Source organism: Carassius carassius, chromosome 5 (genome assembly GCF_963082965.1).
Source record: "Carassius carassius chromosome 5, fCarCar2.1, whole genome shotgun sequence".
Taxonomy (NCBI): Eukaryota; Metazoa; Chordata; class Actinopteri; order Cypriniformes; family Cyprinidae; genus Carassius; species Carassius carassius.
Genome location: NC_081759.1, coordinates 19,882,823 through 19,905,231, shown reverse-complemented (window position 1 = coordinate 19,905,231; position 22,409 = coordinate 19,882,823). Strand labels below are relative to the sequence as shown.

Here is a 22,409-nt window from a genome sequence, read left to right as displayed (position 1 = left end):
GCAAAAGAGATGCGTTTTTAACATTATCAGGAAGGCTATTCCAGAGTTTGGGAGCCAAATGTGAAAAAGCTCTACCTCCTTTAGTGGACTTTGTTATGGAACTACCAAAAGTCCAGCGTTTTGTGACCTTAGGGAGCGTGATGGATTGTAGCGTGGTAGAAGACTAGTTAGGTACGCAGGAGCTAAACCATTTAGGGCCTTATAGGTATCAACTATAGATGCATAGTTGAGAACTTAAAGTTTGTTACAGTTACACTTAATAAGCTAGCAAGTGGTCCAGTTTAGCCCCAAGAAGTAAATTAGTATAATATACTACTAGTAGACTGATATTACATATGCTGGGAATATATGCTTGAACCTTATATGTACATAATTAAATGAACTAGATGTATACTTATATTTGTCTGTGAAACAGCAAAATAATAGTGTTTAATATGATATAACACCCCTTTCCCAACCTAACACTTAAAGAGAAAACCATAGCCTACCACTTCTAGAGGAAACACACATTTGTGTAACTGAACATTTAATTTAAAACCTTATAGGCTGTAGTACAGTAATATAGGCCTTATCCTTGTGACAACTTTCCCATGTGACACCTTTTTTTTTTACTACTATTCATTTAATGGCTAAAAGTATGTTGTAGTGGCTATTTGTCCTTATAACTTAAAACTAATAACACCTTTCTCCTCTAATGGCCACTGAGGCTACGTCATGGGTTAGGCTTTACGCATGGTTAGAGGTACCAAAAAATAAACTAATGTCCATAGCAAAAGATGAGTTCGCTGAGGTTTATTTACACATATAAGCAAGCTCACAGACATTTCCTGCTGCTTCTCTCACGCTGTGGTAAAAAACCATATGCCCTCGCAGCCCTGCTGGTACCTCCCACCTTGACCTATTTATGCAAATTAACATAGCACCACGTGACCAATAAATGACAATGTAAATAAACAAAAAAAATAAGCATAAAAATGCAAAATAAAGCAAGTTAACCTTTAGCAAGAAAAGAAAATAAATAAATTAAGACTATAACTTAAGCCAAAATAAACAAAGTGCAAAATAGCTCCAACAACCCAGTCCCTAATTGTGACGGTAATTTACCCACAATTAACCTTAGCTTTTAGCACAAAGGAGCTATTTCCTGATTATAACCTAAGCACTAAGCTTGAATCTTGCATCTTCAGATTTTCCATACCTGCAAAAAACAAATAGATAGAAAACAGAGATAGAAGAGAAAATGAGATGCATAGTCAATTGTTAGCCTCCATGAGAAGACAGAGCTTGGTTATTGGTCTGTCCAGGATGCTGGTCTTCGTTTGGACCTTCACAGAGCGGACCAGTCCTCTTAAGTCAGCTGTGGTACTTAGAACTCTGCCCATCATCCATGAACCTCTTGGAGCTGTAGCATCAGCGATTACAACAATATCTCCTGGGATGAAGTTTCTTTTTTGCTTTGTCCATTTTTGTCTTTCTTGCATTACAAGCAAATACTCTGATGTCCACCTTTTCCAGAAAAGCTCCGCAATGTACTGCACTTGCCTCCATCTCCTCTTAATGTACAGGTCAGATTTTTCGAACAGACCTGGTGGCAGAATGGGCTTGCCTTTCAGCAGGAGAATGTGATTTGGAGTGAGCGCTTCAAAGTCATTGGGATCTTCTGAGACCTTAGTTATTGGCCGGTCATTGAGTATTGCTTCTACCTCACAAAACAGTGTTTGCAGGCCTTCCTCATCCAGCAGTTGATGTCCAACAACAGAGGTAAGTACACTGTGCACAGAGCGAATCAGACGCTCCCAAACGCCACCTTGGTGAGATGCAGCTGGGGTGTTAAAACTCCACGTCACTCCTTCCTGCACAAAAGTCCTTTCAATTTTAGAGTGATTTAAAGCAGCCAGAGCCTGCCTTAGCTCCTTCTTTGCACCAACAAAATTCGTGCCGTTATCTGACCTCATACTTGTCACAGGTCCTCTTCTGCAAATAAATCTTCGCACAGCATTGATGCAGGAGTCTGTGTCAAGGGAGTGCGCCACCTCCAGATGTATTGCGCGGCTGCTCAGACAGGTAAATATCACTCCATATCGCTTCAGCACAGTTCTCCCTCTCCTCACATCCAATGGTCCAAAATAGTCCACTCCCGCATTTGTAAAGGGTGCGTTATCAGGCACAACTCGTTCCTCTGGTAAATCAGACATTTTCTGTTCTCCAAGTTTTCCTCTGTACCTTCTGCACACTGTACATTGTGAGAGAATCTTCCTGGCCGCAGAGTTGGCATTTATAATCCAATACTTCTGTCTCAATCTGTGCAGCATGTGATTGCGTCCAGCATGTCCAAGTTGGTAATGGATGTCACGTAATATGAGCTGGGAAACATGCAGATCCTTCGACAGAATCACAGGATGTTTTACCTCCAACGGCAGAGCAGATTTAGACAGGCGTCCACCAACTCTGAGGATGCCATCTTTGATGAAGGGGTCGAGGCGATACAGAGGGCTGTCTTTGGAAACAGTCTTTGGGTCATGTTTTAGTGAGGAAATTTCAGTGCTGAATCTTTGGTTTTGTGCAAACTGAATTATTGCCTTTTCGGCTTCTTCCAAGCGCTCTGATGTCAAGCTGGATCTTCCAAGTGCGGCTTTGAATTTTTTAAGCTCCTTTTCCACATTTTCATTCTGCTTGACCACATATTCTTTCCTCTTTCGGCTCAAAAGTAAAAGTCTTTCTTTCAGCTCCAACAACCAGGCCACTGATGTTTTAAGCTTTCTCCAAGATGAGAAATAGTGAAAGAGCCGACTGAGGGGATTGTCACTGTGTGTTGTAACAGCATTCACTTTAAGTTCCCTTTTTACCTCTGGATCATCAGATGGGGTGGAAGAGGAGTCCAAGTCGAGTTTTGGCCATTCGGTGGAAGACAAATGCAAAAATTCTGGTCCTTTTAGCCATTTTCCTTTCCCAAACTCCTGAGCTCTTAGTCCTCTAGATGCTTCATCTGCAGGATTATCTTTGGTGTTTACATACCGCCACTGATCTTTGTCCGTGGCTTCTCTTATGGTGCTGACACGGTTGGCAACATATGTGTGAAAGCGCTTTGTTTCATTGAAGATGTATTTGAGAACAGTAGTGCTATCAGTCCAGAAAAATGACCTTTGCAATGGCAACTGTAGCTCCTTCAACAGCATTGTGTTCACTCGAACCGCAAGCACAGCTGCAGCAAGCTCAAGGCGTGGGATGGTTAGTTGCTTTAGAGGAACAACACGAGCCTTGCCTGTGATGAATGAAACATGCACATTGTCAGTGCTCTCCAATCTTAAGTATGAAACAGTGCCATATCCTGATTGACTGGCATCTGAAAAATGATGCAGTTCTGCTTTAACTTGTGTTCCAAAGTTCTTGGGTTTGATGCACCGTTCCACTTTAAATCCACTCATATGCTGAAGTTCAGAGAGCCATTCAGACCAATATCTGGAGACAGCACTGGGGACTGGCTCATCCCATTTGAAGTTCATTCTACACAGCTCCTGTAACAGTAACTTGGCAGGGATTATGAAAGGAGACAGAAAACCCAGTGGATCATAGAGAGAGCTCACCACAGAAAGGATGCCCCTCCTGGTGTGTGGACGTTCTTGCACTGCAGTCCTGAAGCTGAACATGTCTCCTTGAACGCACCATTGCATCCCCAGAGCTCTTTCCACAGGGAGTTGGTCCCTGTCCAAATCCATGTTCTCCAAACCCACTGCTCTGATATTGATGGGAATAAGTGCAAACACATTTTGGCTATTTGTGACCCACTTTTGGAGATGGAAGCCGCCCTTTTTACAGAGAGATGTTAGTCCATGTATGAGCTTCACTGCATCTTCCTCTGTCACAGTGGACTTGAGACAGTCATCCACATAAAAATTTGTTTTGACTGTGCTGAGGACGTCGGGTGAGTATTGCAGTGCATTATCCTCAGCAGTTCTTCTCAGTGCATAGTTTGAGCAGCTTGGAGAGGATACAGCTCCAAACAAATGCACGCACATCCTGTATTCCTCTGGCTCCGTTGTAGCATCTCCATTGGGCCACCATAAAAAGAGCAAGAAGTTGACATGCTTGTGTGGAACCCGGACCTGATGGAACATGGCGTTGATATCAGCCATAACAGCGATGGGCTCTTCTCTAAACCGGAGGAGGACACCGATTAGCGTGTTAGTGAAGTCTGGGCCCTGCAGGAGCTGGCTGTTTAATGATGTACCTTTGTAAGTACAGCTGCAATCAAACACAACACGCAGTTTCCCTTTGGTTGGGTGATGTACACCATGATGAGGAATGTACCACACCTTTCCTTGTTTTGGAGTGGGCTCATTTGTGGGAACCTTTTCTGCATATCCTTGCTCCAACATGTTGTTGAGGAAATCAATATACTGAGCTTTGAATGAAATATCTTTGTTAAATCTCCTCTTCAGGCTTTGGAGTCTTTGTAATGCAATGCAGCGATTATTTGGCAAAACAGGATCTTCAACTCTGAAAGGTAAGTCAATATAATAATGTTCATTGTTAAGCACTGTTGTATCCTTCACAATTTTCATGAATTTAATGTCTTCTCTTGACATCTCAAGTTGTTCATCATATGTTCTTTCAGCAAAGCCATGATTGTACTGCTGCACCAACATATTTTCCAAGTGCTCCACAGATATATGATTAGCAGTTACGACAGTGCATCCTAATTTGACACCAGCACCTCCAGAGTCTCCAACACGAAGAGGCCCGTTTATGACCCAGCCAACTCTGGTCTGCCAAACACAAAACCCAAATGTGGTTATGGTTATTGATCTACTGGAAAATGGATACAGGTATTAGCTCCCAGAGCATCGCTGTGAAGGCCTGTTACTGAATGGGATATGGCTCGCTTTTCCAATTCTTCCTAAATGTGTTCAGGTTCTTTAGCGAGTAATTAATATATTCTTTTTAAGTCAAAACTAATTGTTTTAGGTACCTTCCACGAGCCGATACATTTTTGTATAGCTTCTCACAGCAAATAACAGCAAAATGTAGTTTTCCAGTATAGGCTACATTAACTCACAAGTAGAATTAAGTTTATAGCATTGATCATCAAATCTGTCTCGCGACATCCACTTTCCTGAAGAGTTTAGCTCCAACCCTAATCAACACACCTGAGCCAGATTTGAGGATCACTGCTTTATGGTTTTCAGTGGCTGATTTTATATTTGGTCTCCATAGTCTTGACTCTTAGGATAATAGAGACGGTATTAACGCGAGATGGCGCGGTTTCCTAACACACTGCTGCTGACTGTCAGCACACCCTCTTGATTAGTTGTTGGTTGTCTGGCGTTGCTAAGGAAGTCAAGTAAGTTTGCTTCTTCAGCCAACTAGAGGTAATGGACAGCGGTTTCAATTTCAAAATATGTCATTTTATTCGTCACATAAATGTATATTTATATTTTGCAAAGAGAAAAATGATATTTTGTAATTGTAGCGATAGCTTAGTAATGTGTGACTATCTTGTGACATCGGTGAATTTAACATCAGTGTTAGAGGCTGAGATTTCAGACCGCTCTCATCAGAATAGTTCACTACTAATACACTTTAGTCTTAGTCTAAGCTCACATTTGCTCTGATGTTGCTTTTTAATAATAGTTATGTTTTTGTGGTACTGTTTGTACAGTAACGTTGTTAGTAAGTTAGTTGCCTAGTGGTTGTTGTTGATAATGTTGTTGATTTGTTGTTGTTAATTAGACAGTTCATAGATGTTTCACTGATAACTAATCCATTGATGTTTTTCATACAGTCGAACGTAGGACTGCAGCAACTAACGTTAACTGTTTATGGATTGTGTGTTTCTGCAAAGCATTCTTCCTCTTTCCACTTATTAGCTGTTAATATCAGGTTTGTGTTTTTAATTTCATTTTTCTAACTGAAGTGTACTAGAGGTCAACAGACAAATTAAAATAAGTAAAGATTTTACAAAATGTATGTTACTTATTTTTGTGTTGTATTCCAAGTAAAGCTGCTTTGGGCAATATTTTCATAATTTGTCGATTATACATAGTTTAAAAAAATATGAAAAAATGTGTAGATCTGAAATTCCTTGTCTAATATTTTAATATTGGGTTGAAGAAGACATTTATTTGGTGTACATAATTATATTTACATTCATATTTACGCATTTAGAAGATGCTTTTATATAAAAAGACTTTCAAGATTCACAGCAAATTGTCACAGAAATAATGTTCGCAAAATATACACTGTTAACACAAAATAGTTTTTTTGAGTAAGTATTTTAATAAAATGTTTTGACTTTAGTACAGTGACAAATATAAGAGCAAAATTATATCATGTTGAAAACGGGGGAAAAAAGTTGTAGAATATTTCAAACATAAAAAATACAGGTCTCTTAGAAATCATTTAAAAAAAAAACATTTATTTAAATTGTTCTGTTATTTAGGGTTTGAATTATAACTTTTATATTTGAATCCAATGTTGGGCAAGATGTGGAATACTGCTTAATTGAGAAATAAGTGAAATATCTCTTAATCAAAAGACATAATTGACATAATAAGTCATCAAAATAATCCCCTGACTTGTCTCCACAGGATGTAATCATCTGAGTATCATGGGACTCGTTTACATCTAAAACAAAGTCTGCTAATAGGATGAGTGGGCATGGAGACAGCATCGTCCCGTTTAACCCCACAGAACTCCGGTCAGGAGAACCAGCGTGTAAAGCAGATATTACTGTTCTAAGTGTAGACCCGAGGACAGAGAAGAGCAAGGAGGACATCAGGAAGCCATATGAAGGTGCCAGACTACTTCAGGATGAGCAAAACAAGGACGCAAAACTTAGTCCATTTCAGCCTCGACCTCCCTCTCTTTCGAAGCCTGTGGGATTGGGAATGGGGGGTAAAAACTTCTCATTTGATGAGAAGTTGAGGGGGAGAAGATTAAGGAACAGCCAGGAGAGTCTCACCGACCCAGGCGAGACGGGCTCTTCCACCGATTCGCTTAAGGAAGACACCTCATCAAATGGCCAAGACCTTGCATCCGGACATCCCCTCGATCTCCCACCCATGGAGACGCCGTCATTCAGGATTAGGAACGATAGCTTCTCCGAGACTGACAATGAGCATAGTGATCCGAATAAAGAGCGTTTGCAACCATCCAGAATTATTTTGTCCCCACTGCAGCCCACTCGGTCATATCCTCCTCTGGAGAACAGCGCAGCCTCCAGGTCCTTAAGGATGACTAATCGGATTGACAGGGATTGTTTGGATTACAGTGCGGTGGGGAGAAGGGGGCAGGGGGCGGAGAGGCTTCAGAGGAATCTGAGTGATAGCCGGCTATTGGACACCATGGTGTCAGACAATGCCTCTGTCCATTCCATGAAGTCTGCATATAGCATTCTGAACCCCATCAGACCCCGCGATGTGAGGAACAGGTTAGTGGTTTTTATATTATTAATCTGTTTCCTCTTTTCTGCAGCCTGTTTCGCTCAGCAGATCCCAATCTTCTACATCAAGATCACATGATCACAGGCTGATGTGGCACCTTGATTACCTCGCAAAGGGTGTCCGAGCCACAATTTTATGTGAATGAATGCATGAACCAAATTAAATTTCATGTTTCACAAGAAGTAGAACATGATTAATGTTCCTGCAGGAATGAGCACAGGCACATGCCAGAGTAAGTCACTACTTACAGAATCACCTGAACAGCTTTAGTTGTTGGAAGTGAAAAGTGAAGCTGGACTTTATAGAGAGATTGGAGAGGAAGGGTGAGGCGGTGTGAATACAAAGGGGATTAATGGATCAGGAGAACATACATTCATGTTCTGCTTGAAGGTGACATGATATACGCATGGGGAGTATTGAAATACAAAATCAAATTATTAGACAATTTACATCTTTATTAATGTTATAATTCAGCCAGAAATTAAATTGTCTTTTTTAACTCTGTACGGTTTTCATCTGTGGAACATCAGTGGAGATGTTTTGAAGAATGTTCTCGCTGTTCTTTACCATCCATGAGATCATATTTTGACCAGGGGTTTACACAAGACAATTGTAAGATAATAAAAAGTGAAATGCTTTACTAAACAATCAATGCTACAAGTAAATTTAGACATTAAATATGAAAAAACTGATTTGCTAAAGATTGCATTGAACAGGCTCATTAAAATATTAATGTTTATAGATTTACTAGGATTAATTAAGGTAATTAGCATGCAGCAATAAGGGGATTGAGCTTGAATGATTAAATACCCAGTCTGTATTAGCTTCTGAATCTGATAATGAAAAGGAATAAAGACAATTCTCTAATGTTGGTCTAGCTCAACATTAACATATATATATATATATATATATATATGTGTGTGTGTGTGTGTGTGTGTGTGTGTGTGTGTTTGTGTGTGTTTGTGTGTGTGTGTATATACACACACACACAAACACACACACATCAAAAGATTTGGGTAAACTCATCCTTTAGTTTAAAATTGTTCTGTCTTTATGGAATAATGTAGTTTATGTGAATGTATTTATGTAACATGCTAGAAGGAGCATTTCTCCACTCTTTTGTAATTATTTATTATTTTCCTGAAAATGTACCTGTTTATGGTTTTAGGAGCTTTCTGGAGGGTAGTGTTTTGGGTAACGGTGCTTTGCTGGGGGCAGAGGAGCTAGAACGCTACTTCCCAGAGAGACGGCTCGGTCTCTACGTGGCCACATGGAACATGCATGGAGAGAAGGTGTGGAACAATACCGTCATTTGGAATGATTTGTTTATTTAAGAGCAAAGCAGCTGTAGTCTAAGCTCTGACTCTTGGTCTCAGGGGCTTCCATAAAACCTAGATGATCTGCTGCTCCCAACCGACACAGACTTTGCACAGGACGTCTATGTTATAGGAGTTCAGGAAGGCTGTCCGGATAGGTAAGACTTTGATTTTCTTTTTTTTTTTTTGTGTGTGTGTGTTTCTGACACATTTACTGTCTTCATGTTTGTCCACAGGAGGGAGTGGGAGATCCGTCTGCAGGAAACACTTGGGCCATATTACGTGATGCTGTACGCAGCGGCCCATGGTGTTCTCTATCTCACTGTGTTTGTCAGGAGAGACCTCATATGGTTCTGTTCAGGTAAAGCTTTTTTTTTTTTCTTCAAATTAAAATGACATAATATTTGTTGTGCACTACTGTTCAAACATTTAGGGTCAGCAGGATTTTCTAATGTTTTGAAAGAAGTCTCTTCTTTCTTTTTGCTCATCAAAGCTGTATTTATTTGATCAAAAATACAGTAAAACAGTAATGTTGTAAAATCTTTTTCTATTTTAATGCATTTTAAAATGTAATTTATTACTGTGATGCAAAGTTGCATTTTAAGCAGCAATTAATTGAGTGTCACATGATCCTTCAGAAATAATTCTAGTATGTCGATTTGCTGCCCAAGTAGTTTAGTATTATCAGTGTTAAATTATCAATGATATTGTCAGTTCAGATGAACAGCATTTATTTAAAATAGATTTTTTTTTTTTGTGACTATAATCTTTACTGCCATTTAATGAGTTTAATGTTACCTTGTTGAATAAAAATATTAATCCCTTAAAATTTTTTTTGAATAATATAATACAATAGATAGCTGTCTTTTTTTGCCACTACAGAGGTGGAACATGCTACAGTTACAACCAGAATTATATCTCAGATTAAGACTAAAGGAGCTGTGGGTATCGGCTTCACTTTCTTTGGAACATCCTTCCTGTTTATCACATCCCATTTCACTTGTAAGTGGAATATTTTTAACAACCCAGTTATATAAACTATAAAAAAAACTATAAATCAACCCAACCAACTTTGTATTTGTTTCAGCTGGAGATTCTAAAGTATATGAGAGGATCTTAGATTACAACAAGATCATAGAAGCTTTGGCTCTTCCTAGAAACCTTCCAGATACAAACCCTTACCGCTCCACAACATGTGAGTGTTTCTGCATTTGTCACAATTGTCATATATAGTGTATTTATTTTTCTGTGAATGATCATATTTGCCACTCGTTCTCAGCTGATGTCACAACCCGTTTTGATGAAGTCTTCTGGTTTGGAGATTTTAATTTCCGCCTGAATAAAACCAGAGGTGAGGTGGAGGCCATTTTGAATCAGGTTATGGGCGCAGATATGAGCCCACTATTACAGCATGACCAGCTGTTGAAAGAGATGAAAAAAGGCAAGTTGGATGCAAAATTACAGTTCGGTGTAATTTATGCATATCCTCCCTTTAAGGAAAACTATGAACTCTTCATACTTTTATCAGGAAGAATCTTTCTCTGTGCATTTGCAGGTTCCATTTTTAAAGGGTTTCAGGAAGCATCTATTCATTTTCCTCCTACATACAAGTTTGACATTGGTTTTGACGTCTATGACACCACCACAAAGCAGAGAACACCCTCATACACAGTAAGCTTTTTTGCTAATTGCATGATGATACATCACTACATACTCTTTAGTACAGTTGTTGATTTTTCCTCATTTGTTGACAGGACCGGATTCTTTATCGAAACAGACAAGCAGATGACATTAAAGTGGTCAAGTATATGTCTTGCTTGTCCATTAAGACATCAGATCACCGGCCTGTCATCGGCATGTTTCAGGTCAAACTTCGTCCAGGTCGAGATAAGTAAGAGTCTTTATACAATGATTTTAACGGTTGCACTTGCACTTGTTTCTTCTAATTGGGTAGTTATCTAGAAAAGTAGTTAAAGGGTTGGTTTATCCAAAAACGAAAATTCTATCATCATTTACTCATCTTAGACTTGATGTCATTCATTTTCAAAACACAAATGTAGATATATTTAATAAAACCTGAGATTTCTGTTCATCCATGTCACCAAAACTATCATTATTCAAAAAATTTCGTAAGACATTGTGTAAGAAATCCATATGATTCGAGCGGTTTAATTCAAGTCTTCTTAAGAGACATGACTTTAAATGTTGAACTAATTTAATTTAGGCTATGTAACCCATATTTAACCCTCTCGTGCTCTTCATTGGAGTGGTATGAAATTTGGTAAAGGTTTCGGCTCTTACTATGTAAAAAAAGTCGTGGACATAATTTGAAAAGATCAAATGGTCCTGTAAATGGTCACACAATGGTTTGCATTGAAAATGAATGGGAAATTTTTGAGATATCAACTTCAAATTTGGAACACAACTTTTTTTGTTTTTATTTTCTTGTGGTTTTAGAGTAACATATGTTTTATGAAAAATATTTCATATCCAATTTTTAAATAGTATTTTTGTGCATTCTTCATGATAATAAATATAATAAAATTATGAGAGACCAAACTTAAGTCTGCTCCGAAGAATTTGGAAATGGAAATGCCATTTTCAGATCTACGATAAAAAGTGGTTAACAGGTAATAAATGGATCATAACTATTACATAAAATGTATGTAACGTTAAACCTTCATAATCATCGGGAAGAAGGAGGCGGGAACCGGCGGACAATCAACTAAAGACTTTAATGAAAAAATAAACACAAAACAGTGCAACAGTTGCTTGCGGACAACTGTCGCGCACAAATAAAAAGCAAACACAACCTAAATCCCAGGCCTGGTCCTCTCTCATCCGTCACTGTCGTCGCTCCTTTTTTATATCCTTCCATCTCCTCCGTGGGACTCGAGACCGGTGGGTCGAGCAGGTTTGGCTCATCTCCAATCACTCCACCGGCCTCGCTCCTGTTCCCACGGCTCTCGGCCCCGCCCCACTCGCAACAATGTATTACCATAAAACCATATAAAAATATAAGATATAAAATGTAGTATATTCATATCACTAAAATAAAAAAGGGTCTTTTTTGGGCTTCAGCATCAGGTTGAACACTGATCAAAGCAAATACATAGTTCATTAGACATGGGAAGCTCACTTTAAAAGTTTCATTGTATTTCGAAGATTAATGTTTGGGTAAACTAAACTTTTATCCAGTAGTTAACCAGACCTCTAAATTCACATTCATGTAATTCTTGTATACCGATGTTACATGTTGCATTACAAAGATAATGACTCAAAAGCACTTCATCCTGGGACACTTTCTGCTGTCAGTTTGTAAAAAACCCAATGTGATTTATTTTAGTACACAAGCTTTTCATCAGTTTACGAAATGGAATGTTAATGTTTTGTGGTCTGTTCATGTTTCACAGGATGTTATTTGTGTAGGTTTGAGAAACCACTAAATCAGTGTATTATCCTCCCCAGCATTCCTTTGGGTGCTGGCCAGTTTGACAGGAGCCTGTACCTAGAAGGAATCCGAAGGAGAATCACCAGGGAGCTGAAAAAGAGAGAGGCAGCCATGAAGAACCAGAATAACAGCACAGTTTGCACCATATCCTGATCGTGGACCAGTGTGCGAGAGCCTTAGGGTGCTAAAACTGATCATTTCAAACAAAGAGGTACTGACTTGGAAAGCTGGACTTTCAGGACCAAAGGATAACTCGGTACTATGGATGTCAAATGCACAGTCCAGGAACTAAAAGACTGCGGCTGGACAGCTGGTACTATAAAATATTATAGAAATGTATAAAATACACTGTAAGTTAAGTAAATTAAGTTATCATTTTTTGTATTATTTCATATTCTGGTATTTAACTTGCAAGCCCAAACAGTCTCTTCTGTGTATGGGATTAGATAATAGTGTTTCATAGCCTTTTTAAACCATTAGCTCACCTTTAACTGATAACTGTAAACACGTCAGCTCAAGGCAGCTGATCCTGCTCATTTGATTGGCTCCTGGGACATTTTTGAAGAGTTACTTAACAATTTGCTAACAGTTGTACTCTTTTATAAAAGAAAACTGTACTGTAGCATAATTACCAGCAACACTGGGGAGAATTTGTCAGCAGTTGATAGGTCTCATGGTATCATGTAGAGACTGACCTTGGTTTCAATTGAGTGCAGAATCAAAGCGTGGAGGCAAGGACCATACTTGAGTTTACTGCCTTAACATATCCAATGTAGTTCAGCTTACTTGATGTCAAGTGTGATATATGTGTGGGAGCAGGAACAACCATAGTATTGGTTGCTTGCGCATGGATCTCAGTGACTGTGGTGTAATAGTAAGTCATGCATTCACATCATTCATTTCAGTTCTATTTGTACTGAAAGTGCCTGCGATCTTTCTTATGATCGGCTCAGTGACTTCAAGTACATTCTACTGTTTAAAACCAAATAACAGCCTGTTAGAAATGTTTGTTTACTATGTTAAGTAATACAAAAACTCATACTTTAGGTGTTATTTCTAATTTGTTTCGATTACATTTTGGACCAATTGTGTACATGAAAAAAATTATACAAAGGATCAAGCTTTTATTTTATTTTTTAAAGGGAACATGAGGGTTTTTGCTCATGACAGATTCAACCATTGCCATCATCCTAGGCAGCAATGGGAAAAATACATATATAACAGTAAACTTGTACTGATGAAGTACAAGGGAATAAATATATTCTTGTAGGCTAATCCAACACAAACCGCTAAACACACATACATTAATCTGGTAAAGGAACTCTTAATTAGTGATCAGTTTCATGTTAACAGTGATTTAGCAAGAGAAAGGGGGATTATCATTATGTACAGTGTTTTCACAGCTAGGGTAAGTTTACACAGTTTGTGTCATTCTGTTCAGATATTTCAATATACTGACTAACTCAAGGGTTTTGTAGAACTTTTTGAGAAATGGTATGTGATGTGTTAAATATCATTTGGGTTTGCCCAGTTTTACACAAAAGCACAGCATGTGAACAAATGCCATGGAAAATCCTCTTGTCGTGACAATTAAGAACAAAATGTGAAGTTAACACATTCATTTACTTTAAACACATGAATTCAACAAAATCATGCAAAATAATGCATTGGTGTGTGAATTTAAACTCGGCCAGTTTCTAAAATGTCTCTTCCACACCCTCATACCATTACAACGCTTGCTTTCTTCGGCATAACAGAAATGCTATTTTGAAGAACCAAACCTATTAGAGCCCAGTGACTTTTATAGACATATAGAAATTTATAGACTAAATATCTTCTATGTTCCACAGTAGAAAGTCCTACAGTTTTAAAATATCTACATGAGGGTAATTAAATAATGACGGAATTTTTGGGTCAACTATTGTTTTAGACTTAAGTTTATAGATGAAATGCAACCACAGTCCAAGCATTGCACTTGAATTCCAGTCCAGAGTAATATTTGTTGGGTCAGTCCTCATATTTGCCTCGAGATGGTACCAGCGTTCAGTCCTTTATCGGAACAGACGATATATGCGAGGCAGACGTCCGTCTTTACTAGAGAGAGCGGCTTGAATGTCCTCGTATGAGGGCAGCTCTGTCAGTTCTCCCAGTGCTGCCACCGCAGGCTTACTACGCAGCATTTTCGTTGTAACCCTCTTGATGTCACTGGCTGTAACATTACCTAAAACAAAGAAAAGTGGGGGGGTTAATATATTTTTGCAAATATGTCTCCCAAAAAAAACTAGTGAATGGTATGATATTGATATAACATAACCAAGTAATGCAATTATTAAGTATGCACGCTACCGTTCAACTATTTGGGGTCGGTAAGTTTTTTAAAGAAAGTCAAAAATATTTATAAAGTCTCTTATGCTCACATAGGCTTTATTTGAACAAAGATACAGTGAAATATTCTTACAATTTAAAAATAATGTTTTCTATTTTAATACACTTAAAAATGTGATTAATTCTTATAAAGCCAAAGCTGAATTTTCATAGCCATTACACTCCAGGCTTCTGTGTCACATGATTCTTCAGAATTCATTGTAATATGTGAATGTTACAAACATACATTTACTTGCTAAATGAAGCTTTCATATAGGCTTTATACTTTGCAGTAAACATCAGTACTTACTGATGAGCTCACACAGCTCATGTGGCAGCTTCCTCTTGCCTGTCGCAAGTACTTGTCGACCTACGTCTTCAAAGATGACCGGTCGTGACTCCAAGTTCATCATGAGCATGGATTTCAGTTGCGTCTTGGCTCTCCCTAGCTCCATCTGCACAAGTGAGAGATTTCAGGTTATGAAAACAAACTCACAACGAGTCAAGTCACCTATATAACGCTTCATACAATACAGGTTGTGTCAAAGCTGCTTTACAGTGTCGAACAGGAGAATAGTTCGTCAATAATGCAAGAGGAGTAACAAATGCACATTTTTCACAGACTGTGATGACATGTGATCATCTTTTTCTTTTCTCTCAACGTAATATACATTAATTATAAGACTGTACTTTTGCTATATTTCCATGAAATTACATTTCAGAAAACAATGTTAAGACCACTGTAGTCAAGCTCTGAATATTGTTTTCATCTTTTGGAAAGTCATAGAGATTCTACGCTGGATTTTACTTTTGTTTCTGCAGGTTTTATGAAGATAAGACTAAGTAAAGAAAACTTAAGGAATACATTTAATAAAACACAATTTGTCAATATAGTCTCTAAATGTATTGTATGCTTCAAATACAAATTCCAATAATAACTTACTTTTTAATTCATTTTACAAAATAAATAGATTGAGGCTTGAATAGCTCTGCTCCATACCACTAGAATAAGGAAGTAATTTTTACTGTACCTTCTGATCACATTTTGCAGAGTGAGGTTCTTCCTCAATATTTCAGTTATGCTTTCTAGTGCAAATATCTAAAGATTCATAAATCAAAATCCATTTACTTGAGCAGCAAAATTACACAAGTTTCGTTTTATGAGAAAATGATCAAAATGAAGGTTTGAGTCATTCATGACTAAAACATGAATAAATATCTGCCAATGGACTAAACCTAATTCAAAGGGAAAAACTATTGAGAACTCAATTTTGCTCAACTTCTCTGAAAACAAGGTCTTACTTCTCCTGCTGTCCCAGCCATCTGAATAAACTCCCTCGTAATGATCTCCACCATTTCTCGCACCTAAACAAATAAATAGTTTAAAACAATGCCATGTATGGTAGTAATATTTACAACATAACTAAAGTACCTGTCTAGGGTCTGCACTTGCATGGACACAGAGCAGACCACTATCTTCATAGCTGTGGTGGTATGAAGTAGCATTGTACATCCAGTGATGCCTGTACAAACAACTGGCTTAAAATGGTTCACCACATAAATAACAGCAGAGTTTATGGAGTGTGAATAGACAACGCCACACCTGTTGAGCACATTAAGGTAGAGACGGGTGAACATGCCTTTTCCGGGCCCTCCAGCAGAGAAGGACCCCCCGCCTCCCATCATCATATTGAGGACCGCAAAGGGGATGAAGTCATCCTCCTGTAAGTGAAAACAAACAAAAAAAAGACTCGCATCAGCACACAACCATTTCTGGCAAGCATGAAATTGAACTGATTTCATTTAATATGCGCAACAAACCAAAAAGGAACAGCTCTCCAGCCCAATCATGATGTGTGCTAGTTCAGGAATGGGTGTTGGACCCAAACTCACATCTGACATGTCCTTCTCCATCTGACACGAGACAATCAGCTTAGCTCAAGGAATTCGGAATCTTAAAAAAATACCAAGTGAAGACTGCCGGACTTATGACTTCGCTCACCTTAACAATGCCACCCGTGTATTGTGCTACAGACTGGTCGACGTTGGCAGGTGTGCTCGCACCCCATACTGGTTCAACATTTAGGAGATACTTTCTGGCACACTGCACAAGCTGCTCATGTTCAATCCCAACCCCGGCCAGCACCATGCGCTCCGGACAGTAATAGCTCTGTAGGTATTTATGAAGCAACTTCCTGTCAATTTTCTCAACATTTTGGGGAGGGCAGAAGCGAGGCAGGCCCACAGTGTTGCCCCTGTATGCAGCCTAAATATTGAAGAGAAAATCAAATAAGACTTAGAAACTCATTTCAATGACCTACAACAAAGCATTAATCTGTACTCACAGCATGAATCATTTCTGTTAGTAAAGGCTCCGGGTCAGGTCTCATGTTCAGATCCTCCAACTCGAACCGAACAGCCATTCTGGCCATCTCAATCTCCTCATCTGAAGAAATAACATCAGTTACATACAATACAGGTCAAAAATCTGGAATAAAACACTTTTCAAAAAGATTTTTGAAGTCTCATGCTCACCAAGGCTGCATGTCTTTAATTAAAAATACAGTACAAACAGAAATGTTATTAATTCAAACGGTTTTCCATTTTAATATGCATTTAAAAATAATTTTAATATGATGATTTGGGGAATCATTTTAACGTGGCGTAGCTGAAAAAAAACAGTAATTTCTTGTTTCTCTTACTTTCCACAAACATTTGAACATTAGTGTATAACTTTAACCATTTCAAAGATTATGTAACATTAAATAATCAGTTGTGTTTTAGATGCTCACCTAATAAACGGGGCTGCAGAACCGCATCTGACAGGAGATTCACTACAGTATCCAGACCCTTAACTTCCGCTGAAACCGCATACATTGTTGTGTCCCTGTAAATTAAAGAAATAAATAAAACATGCTAAATAAGAGGTAAACAGAACAGGAAAAAAAAACTATTTGAACAAAAAGAGTCATACCTGGATGTTTGGCAGTCACATATGCCTCCATGTTTCTCAAGTGTTAGGAGAATTTCATCTTTACTTCCAAATTGGGCTGTAGACTTAAATTGAAGTATGAATCAGAGTGAGTTTGGTTTTGTGCTTTTAAATCAGAAGAACAGTGTCAAAGCAATTCAGTATATAAACAATTCATGCAATACAACTCATAAACATACCAACTTACAGAAAATGAAAGCTTTTCCAAAAAGTGTGCAATTCCACTGGGATATTTTGCTTCATGCCGCGAGCCTGAATTTACTAAAACTAAACACAAGCAGGTGAGATGCAACCCTCAGTGTCTGACTCGGCTCACCTGAATCAAACGACACTTCACATTGTACTTACTCCCAACTGTACAGAATTGACCAAATTTATTCTGAGATGCGACTTTGAGTCCGTTTTCTAAGGTGGTGATTTTAGTCTCGTATTTCTCGTGGCCGTCCACGGAGGCAAAGACGGGTTTGGGGATCCCGGGTAACGGCGTGGACAGGGACACGCTGGGACACGCGCCGCCGCTGCTGTACGGTCTACAAACCGCGACGCCAAACCTGCGGCAGACACACACTCACTGCTTCCACACGACATCTCAGCTTTAAACACGCTTAAATGACCAATAATATGATGATAATAACATATCATCCACACTGGCATTATTTGCTGTCAATACAGTTTAATTAACGTTACGTTACCGGGGAAGCACACGAGATTTTGAAGTTTGTCACATGTACTTTACACTATTGCTATAACAAACGATTTTATGAAGTAGAGAGGCAATCTAAAATATATTTTTTTTATAAAGTCATAAAAAAATGAGGCTACGACTCTAAAAATGTTACGCACGTCGATACAGAATATTTAGGACATTAGATCAAACCTCTGTGCTCGGCTCCAGCCCCTTAATCTTGACATGTGAGCAGCCATCTTGGATTCTATTTGAGCATGAGCGTTGCCCGGAAATGGCTATTAAACACTTCCTAGTCATGTTGCTATGATCCTAGAAACAAATGTACAAATAAATAAATAAATAAATACTGTATGAATAGACGGGGCGTGTAAATAGCGAGAACATATTTATAAACAAAATGTATTTACATTGTTACTGTGTGGGGAAATATAAAACAAAGTGGTATTTGCACAGTAATAACTTCTTAATATGATGATGCTTACAGTACATTTAGACTAGTTTTCACAGTTCAATTGCACAAACGTTTCTATCTAGCAGAAGGTTTAAAATAAACAAAATGAGAACAATAAAAATAACCAAACAAATAGCAGGACAGGTTGTCACATGCTCTATTTGTTGTAATTTTATTAAAAAGGCGATAAATAATCTAAAACAGAAGGCAGGGTCCCATTGTGACAACTTTCCTCAATAATGCCCCCCAAAACCTACATGTAATAAATAAACTGATTTTTATTTATTTATTTATTCTGAGGAGAAATAACAATTCAATTCTTTTTTGTGGCTGTGAAGGTATTCAAACAGAAAAGTAAACTATGAGAAATGTTCACTAAAAACTAGCCTCACTGAGAGTTATCACTAAAAGAGCCACTAAAGTACATAAACCAATCTGTTGATTCATGCTTGACCTGAAAGAAGTAATATTATGTTTGGAGTCTTTTGCACCAGCTTTCTTTCACACTAGTTTAACCTAAAAGAGCTTGAGTCTATATGGAACAGTTTGTACTTACATCTTGTATTGAGACCAAAATAAATGGTGCATGAGAATTGGATTGATTTCTAAATGCAGGCATCAATGCTTTTTGTTCATGGCCACACAAGAATTAGTTCACTGAAAGAAGTGTGCATATCGAGAATGATGTTTTCGCAGCATCTGGTTCTTATTTTGTTGTCCATATGTTTAATGCCACAAATTAACGTTTCATATCAGCTTCAAGATACAATTCACACTTTGAGAGAGGAGAACATGTACCTACATCACAGACTGAAAAACCTCACTCAGACACTGCGAGAGCTGAGAAAACTCCTGGATCATTCACAGGGTGAGAATATTCTGGCTGTAGACCTTTGATAACATATATGAGCGTATAGGAGCCGGTGCCTGTAAGCAATTTTATAGTTATATTTTGTTGAAAGAATTTTTCTATCCATTTATTAGAAGTGTTTATATTTCCACAGAGTCTGCTGTGAATCATGATAGTGACGCGTTGCATGCCTGGAATGAATGGATTAAGAATGGTATTTGGCTTTTTTACAGCACTATTGAAATCTGAAAAGTTTTCTCACTTTCTGATATATATAGTGAATCAGTGCACTATATGATTGGACATGAAGGCTAACAGCAACTGTACTGGAGTCCATGTATAAAAGTATTGAGTGTAAATGTTGTATCAAAGCAGACTGGTCCTCACAAACTGAGATGCTTTGTGGTGTTTTTCAGGAATCAGCACAGAGACTCGTCTCATGTTAGAACAAGCTTTCTGCCTGCCAGATCTTCATGCCAATGCTAATTAATATTTCCGAGAACCAATTCTTCTTGTTGTGTCAGGTCTCCTTTGGACTGGGATCGTTCTCTATGTAAATATGGTCATAATATTCTAATCTAACCTAACCTTTCCGTTGAATTCTACATTTTTCTAATTAAAGTTTGTAAATATTGACACTAAATATTAACAATGAGGTTTATTTTGTTAACATTAGTTAACCACATTCCACAGCATATATTAATCTTACTTTACAAATATACATTTTTTTTTAATCAAAAGTAGTACTTAACATTAATTCATGTAAAGAATGTATTGTTTTATAGTATTCATGTTAGCTAATGCATTACCTAATGTTTACATAAGCGAATAAAGAATTATACCGCTTGTGGTCTCGACAAAGTCATTTTCTCTGTTGATTCATTTTCAGCTTCTCGCTGATAATTACTGTAGCAACATGAAATGATTTGGAGCCATTCTCAGACTTTGTGTGTTTGATATTCTACACTGCAAATATCACATTAGCCAACAGAATTGGCCTTTGTTTAGTTAATTAAAATCACCCTCTTGCATAGATTAGAAATCAGGCTATTTGTAGTTTAATTTACATCTGATTGTGCTGAATTGATAAAAGAAGTGAAGTCGATTTACATTTGCAAAGACTTGCTACATTTTGCCTGAAACCCCACCAACTTTCTCTTAATATTTCTTAAATCTTGTCAAGACACTTGATTCTACAAGATTCTTATTTTTTTAAATAGTAGGCTATATTAAAATTAATGGTAACACTTTACATTTATTATTTAACATTAGTTAACCATGAAGTAAGCATGAACAACACTTATTACAACATGCATTTATAAATCTTAGTTAATGTTAATTTCAACATTAACTAATGCATTATTAAAACCAAAAGTTGTGCTTGTTTACATTAGTTAATGCACTGTGAATTAACATGAACTAACAATGAATGACTGTAGTTTCATTAACTAACATTAACAAAGATGAATAAATACTGTAATAAATGTATTGTTCATGTTAGTTAATACATTAACATTAACTAATGGAACCTTATTGCAAAGTGTTACCAAATCAGTAATACTGTTTCTGCTATCTGAATTACGTCCTTTGAAACATTTGCATTTAATATCAGATTATTTATTATAATAATCTGTTCTTAAAGTAATTTATTAATTTATTATTGGACGGAACATATTGAGCTTCAGCAAGTTATATATTCCAGTTCTAAATATATGGAATGGAAAATTAAAGCAGCAAATTTCGAATCACCCCTCTCTTACAAGAAATGAAACGTGTAATATTATGAATCACTATTTTGATGTAAGTCATAATTATTTGCTTTTAACAGACCCTATGCTATAATATCATTTATAAAGTCACATGCAGCCAAACACACATACAGGTGTGAAATGATTTATGCCAATGAGTACAACAAACACTATTAGACTTGTGGACACCTTTTATGAATAACCATTAAGGGGGAATTGGATCACAATTGTTCTCATGTTTTAGTTTTTTATTTGTGGCCTCATGCATTTTGCACAGTGTCTGAACACATGCAGAGTGGTGCTTTAGTCCTCTCATATTGTTCGTGGCAGTGGAGGGGTGGTGCTCATCTGTGTGTCGAATGTGTGTCTGCTGCTCCATCACTAGATCAAGCCTGCTGCATTGAAAAAAGCAGAAGTGTGTCCGAATCCAGATCCCTGACAGAGATGCTGCACTGAGGCTCAACACTTCTGCTCTTCATGGGTAAGTGCAATATTTTTGCAGTGGTTAAAATAATTATATATACTTACATAGTTAATGCAATACTGTTCCATTCATTTCTTTTACATTTTGTATGGTGTATACAAGCATACACCAATTTTCAATGAATCAATACATATCAAGTCTTCTCTTGGTACTGTAAATGTTAACATTTTCATGTGGAAGAACAAATATTGACATGCAGATACAATCAGTACAATCAACACAATTATGTGCACAGATTTTTAATAATAATAAAAAAATAAACAAATCTTACCCAGTGAACACAACTCAAAACTAACTGGTTACAGCTACGTAAAAAAATATTAATTCAATTATTTATGGCATTTCTTTTAGTTTATATTATTAGAAAATATGATTTTATGTTTTTTTTCTTGAAAATGTAATGTTTAGTTCAAAGTTTTACTTGTCCTTGTTTTTAAATATTTGTGAAATACTGAAGCAACACTGTTTTTTTCAGTGTATAGACTATGAAAAGGATTTCATCTTTGTTGTTTAGATATCAGTCAAACCGATTAAAAAGCTGAAAAATGCTGTTCTATGAAAATATTATTTTAAAAATATTTTTTGAATACTGTCATGGTAAAAAAAATAGATAACTGGTATAA

At 37.3% G+C, this 22,409-nt stretch overlaps 2 protein-coding genes across 4 annotated transcripts; one reads left to right on the top strand and one right to left on the bottom strand.

The window, feature by feature from the left end:
* The first annotated feature begins 5,241 nt into the window (after positions 1–5,241).
* On the top strand, positions 5,242–13,253 carry LOC132140946 (phosphatidylinositol polyphosphate 5-phosphatase type IV-like). 2 transcript variants are annotated; one of them, XM_059550037.1, is made up of 11 exons: positions 5,242–5,341; positions 6,588–7,429; positions 8,611–8,734; positions 8,819–8,916; positions 8,995–9,119; positions 9,641–9,760; positions 9,846–9,953; positions 10,038–10,199; positions 10,314–10,429; positions 10,513–10,649; positions 12,227–13,253. In XM_059550037.1, exons 5-11 carry the CDS (start codon positions 9,044–9,046, stop codon positions 12,360–12,362), a joined length of 855 nt encoding a protein of 284 aa, XP_059406020.1. In that variant the 5' UTR covers positions 5,242–5,341; positions 6,588–7,429; positions 8,611–8,734; positions 8,819–8,916; positions 8,995–9,043; the 3' UTR covers positions 12,363–13,253. The 2 variants fall into 2 exon arrangements, 1 of the variants encoding a protein (XP_059406020.1); XR_009433851.1 differs by lacking the exons at positions 9,641–9,760; positions 9,846–9,953; positions 10,038–10,199; ... (1 more) ...; positions 10,513–10,649; positions 12,227–13,253 and having other exon boundaries at positions 8,995–9,046.
* A 560-nt stretch (positions 13,254–13,813) lies between these two features.
* pmpca (peptidase, mitochondrial processing subunit alpha) lies at positions 13,814–18,513 on the bottom strand. Of its 2 annotated transcripts, XR_009433850.1 has the most exons (14): positions 18,443–18,513; positions 17,914–18,116; positions 17,753–17,832; positions 17,548–17,630; positions 17,366–17,460; positions 16,919–17,019; positions 16,576–16,839; positions 16,395–16,487; positions 16,177–16,295; positions 16,006–16,096; positions 15,876–15,938; positions 14,884–15,028; positions 14,177–14,430; positions 13,814–14,146 (listed from the first exon to the last, which is right to left on the bottom strand). XR_009433850.1 is itself a non-coding variant. In XM_059550035.1 (13 exons), the coding sequence occupies exons 1-13, from the start codon at positions 18,487–18,489 to the stop codon at positions 14,261–14,263; spliced, it is 1,554 nt and encodes a 517-aa protein (XP_059406018.1). In that variant the 5' UTR covers positions 18,490–18,513; the 3' UTR covers positions 13,814–14,260. The 2 variants fall into 2 exon arrangements, 1 of the variants encoding a protein (XP_059406018.1); XM_059550035.1 differs by having other exon boundaries at positions 13,814–14,430.
* Between the last annotated feature and the right edge of the window lie 3,896 nt (positions 18,514–22,409).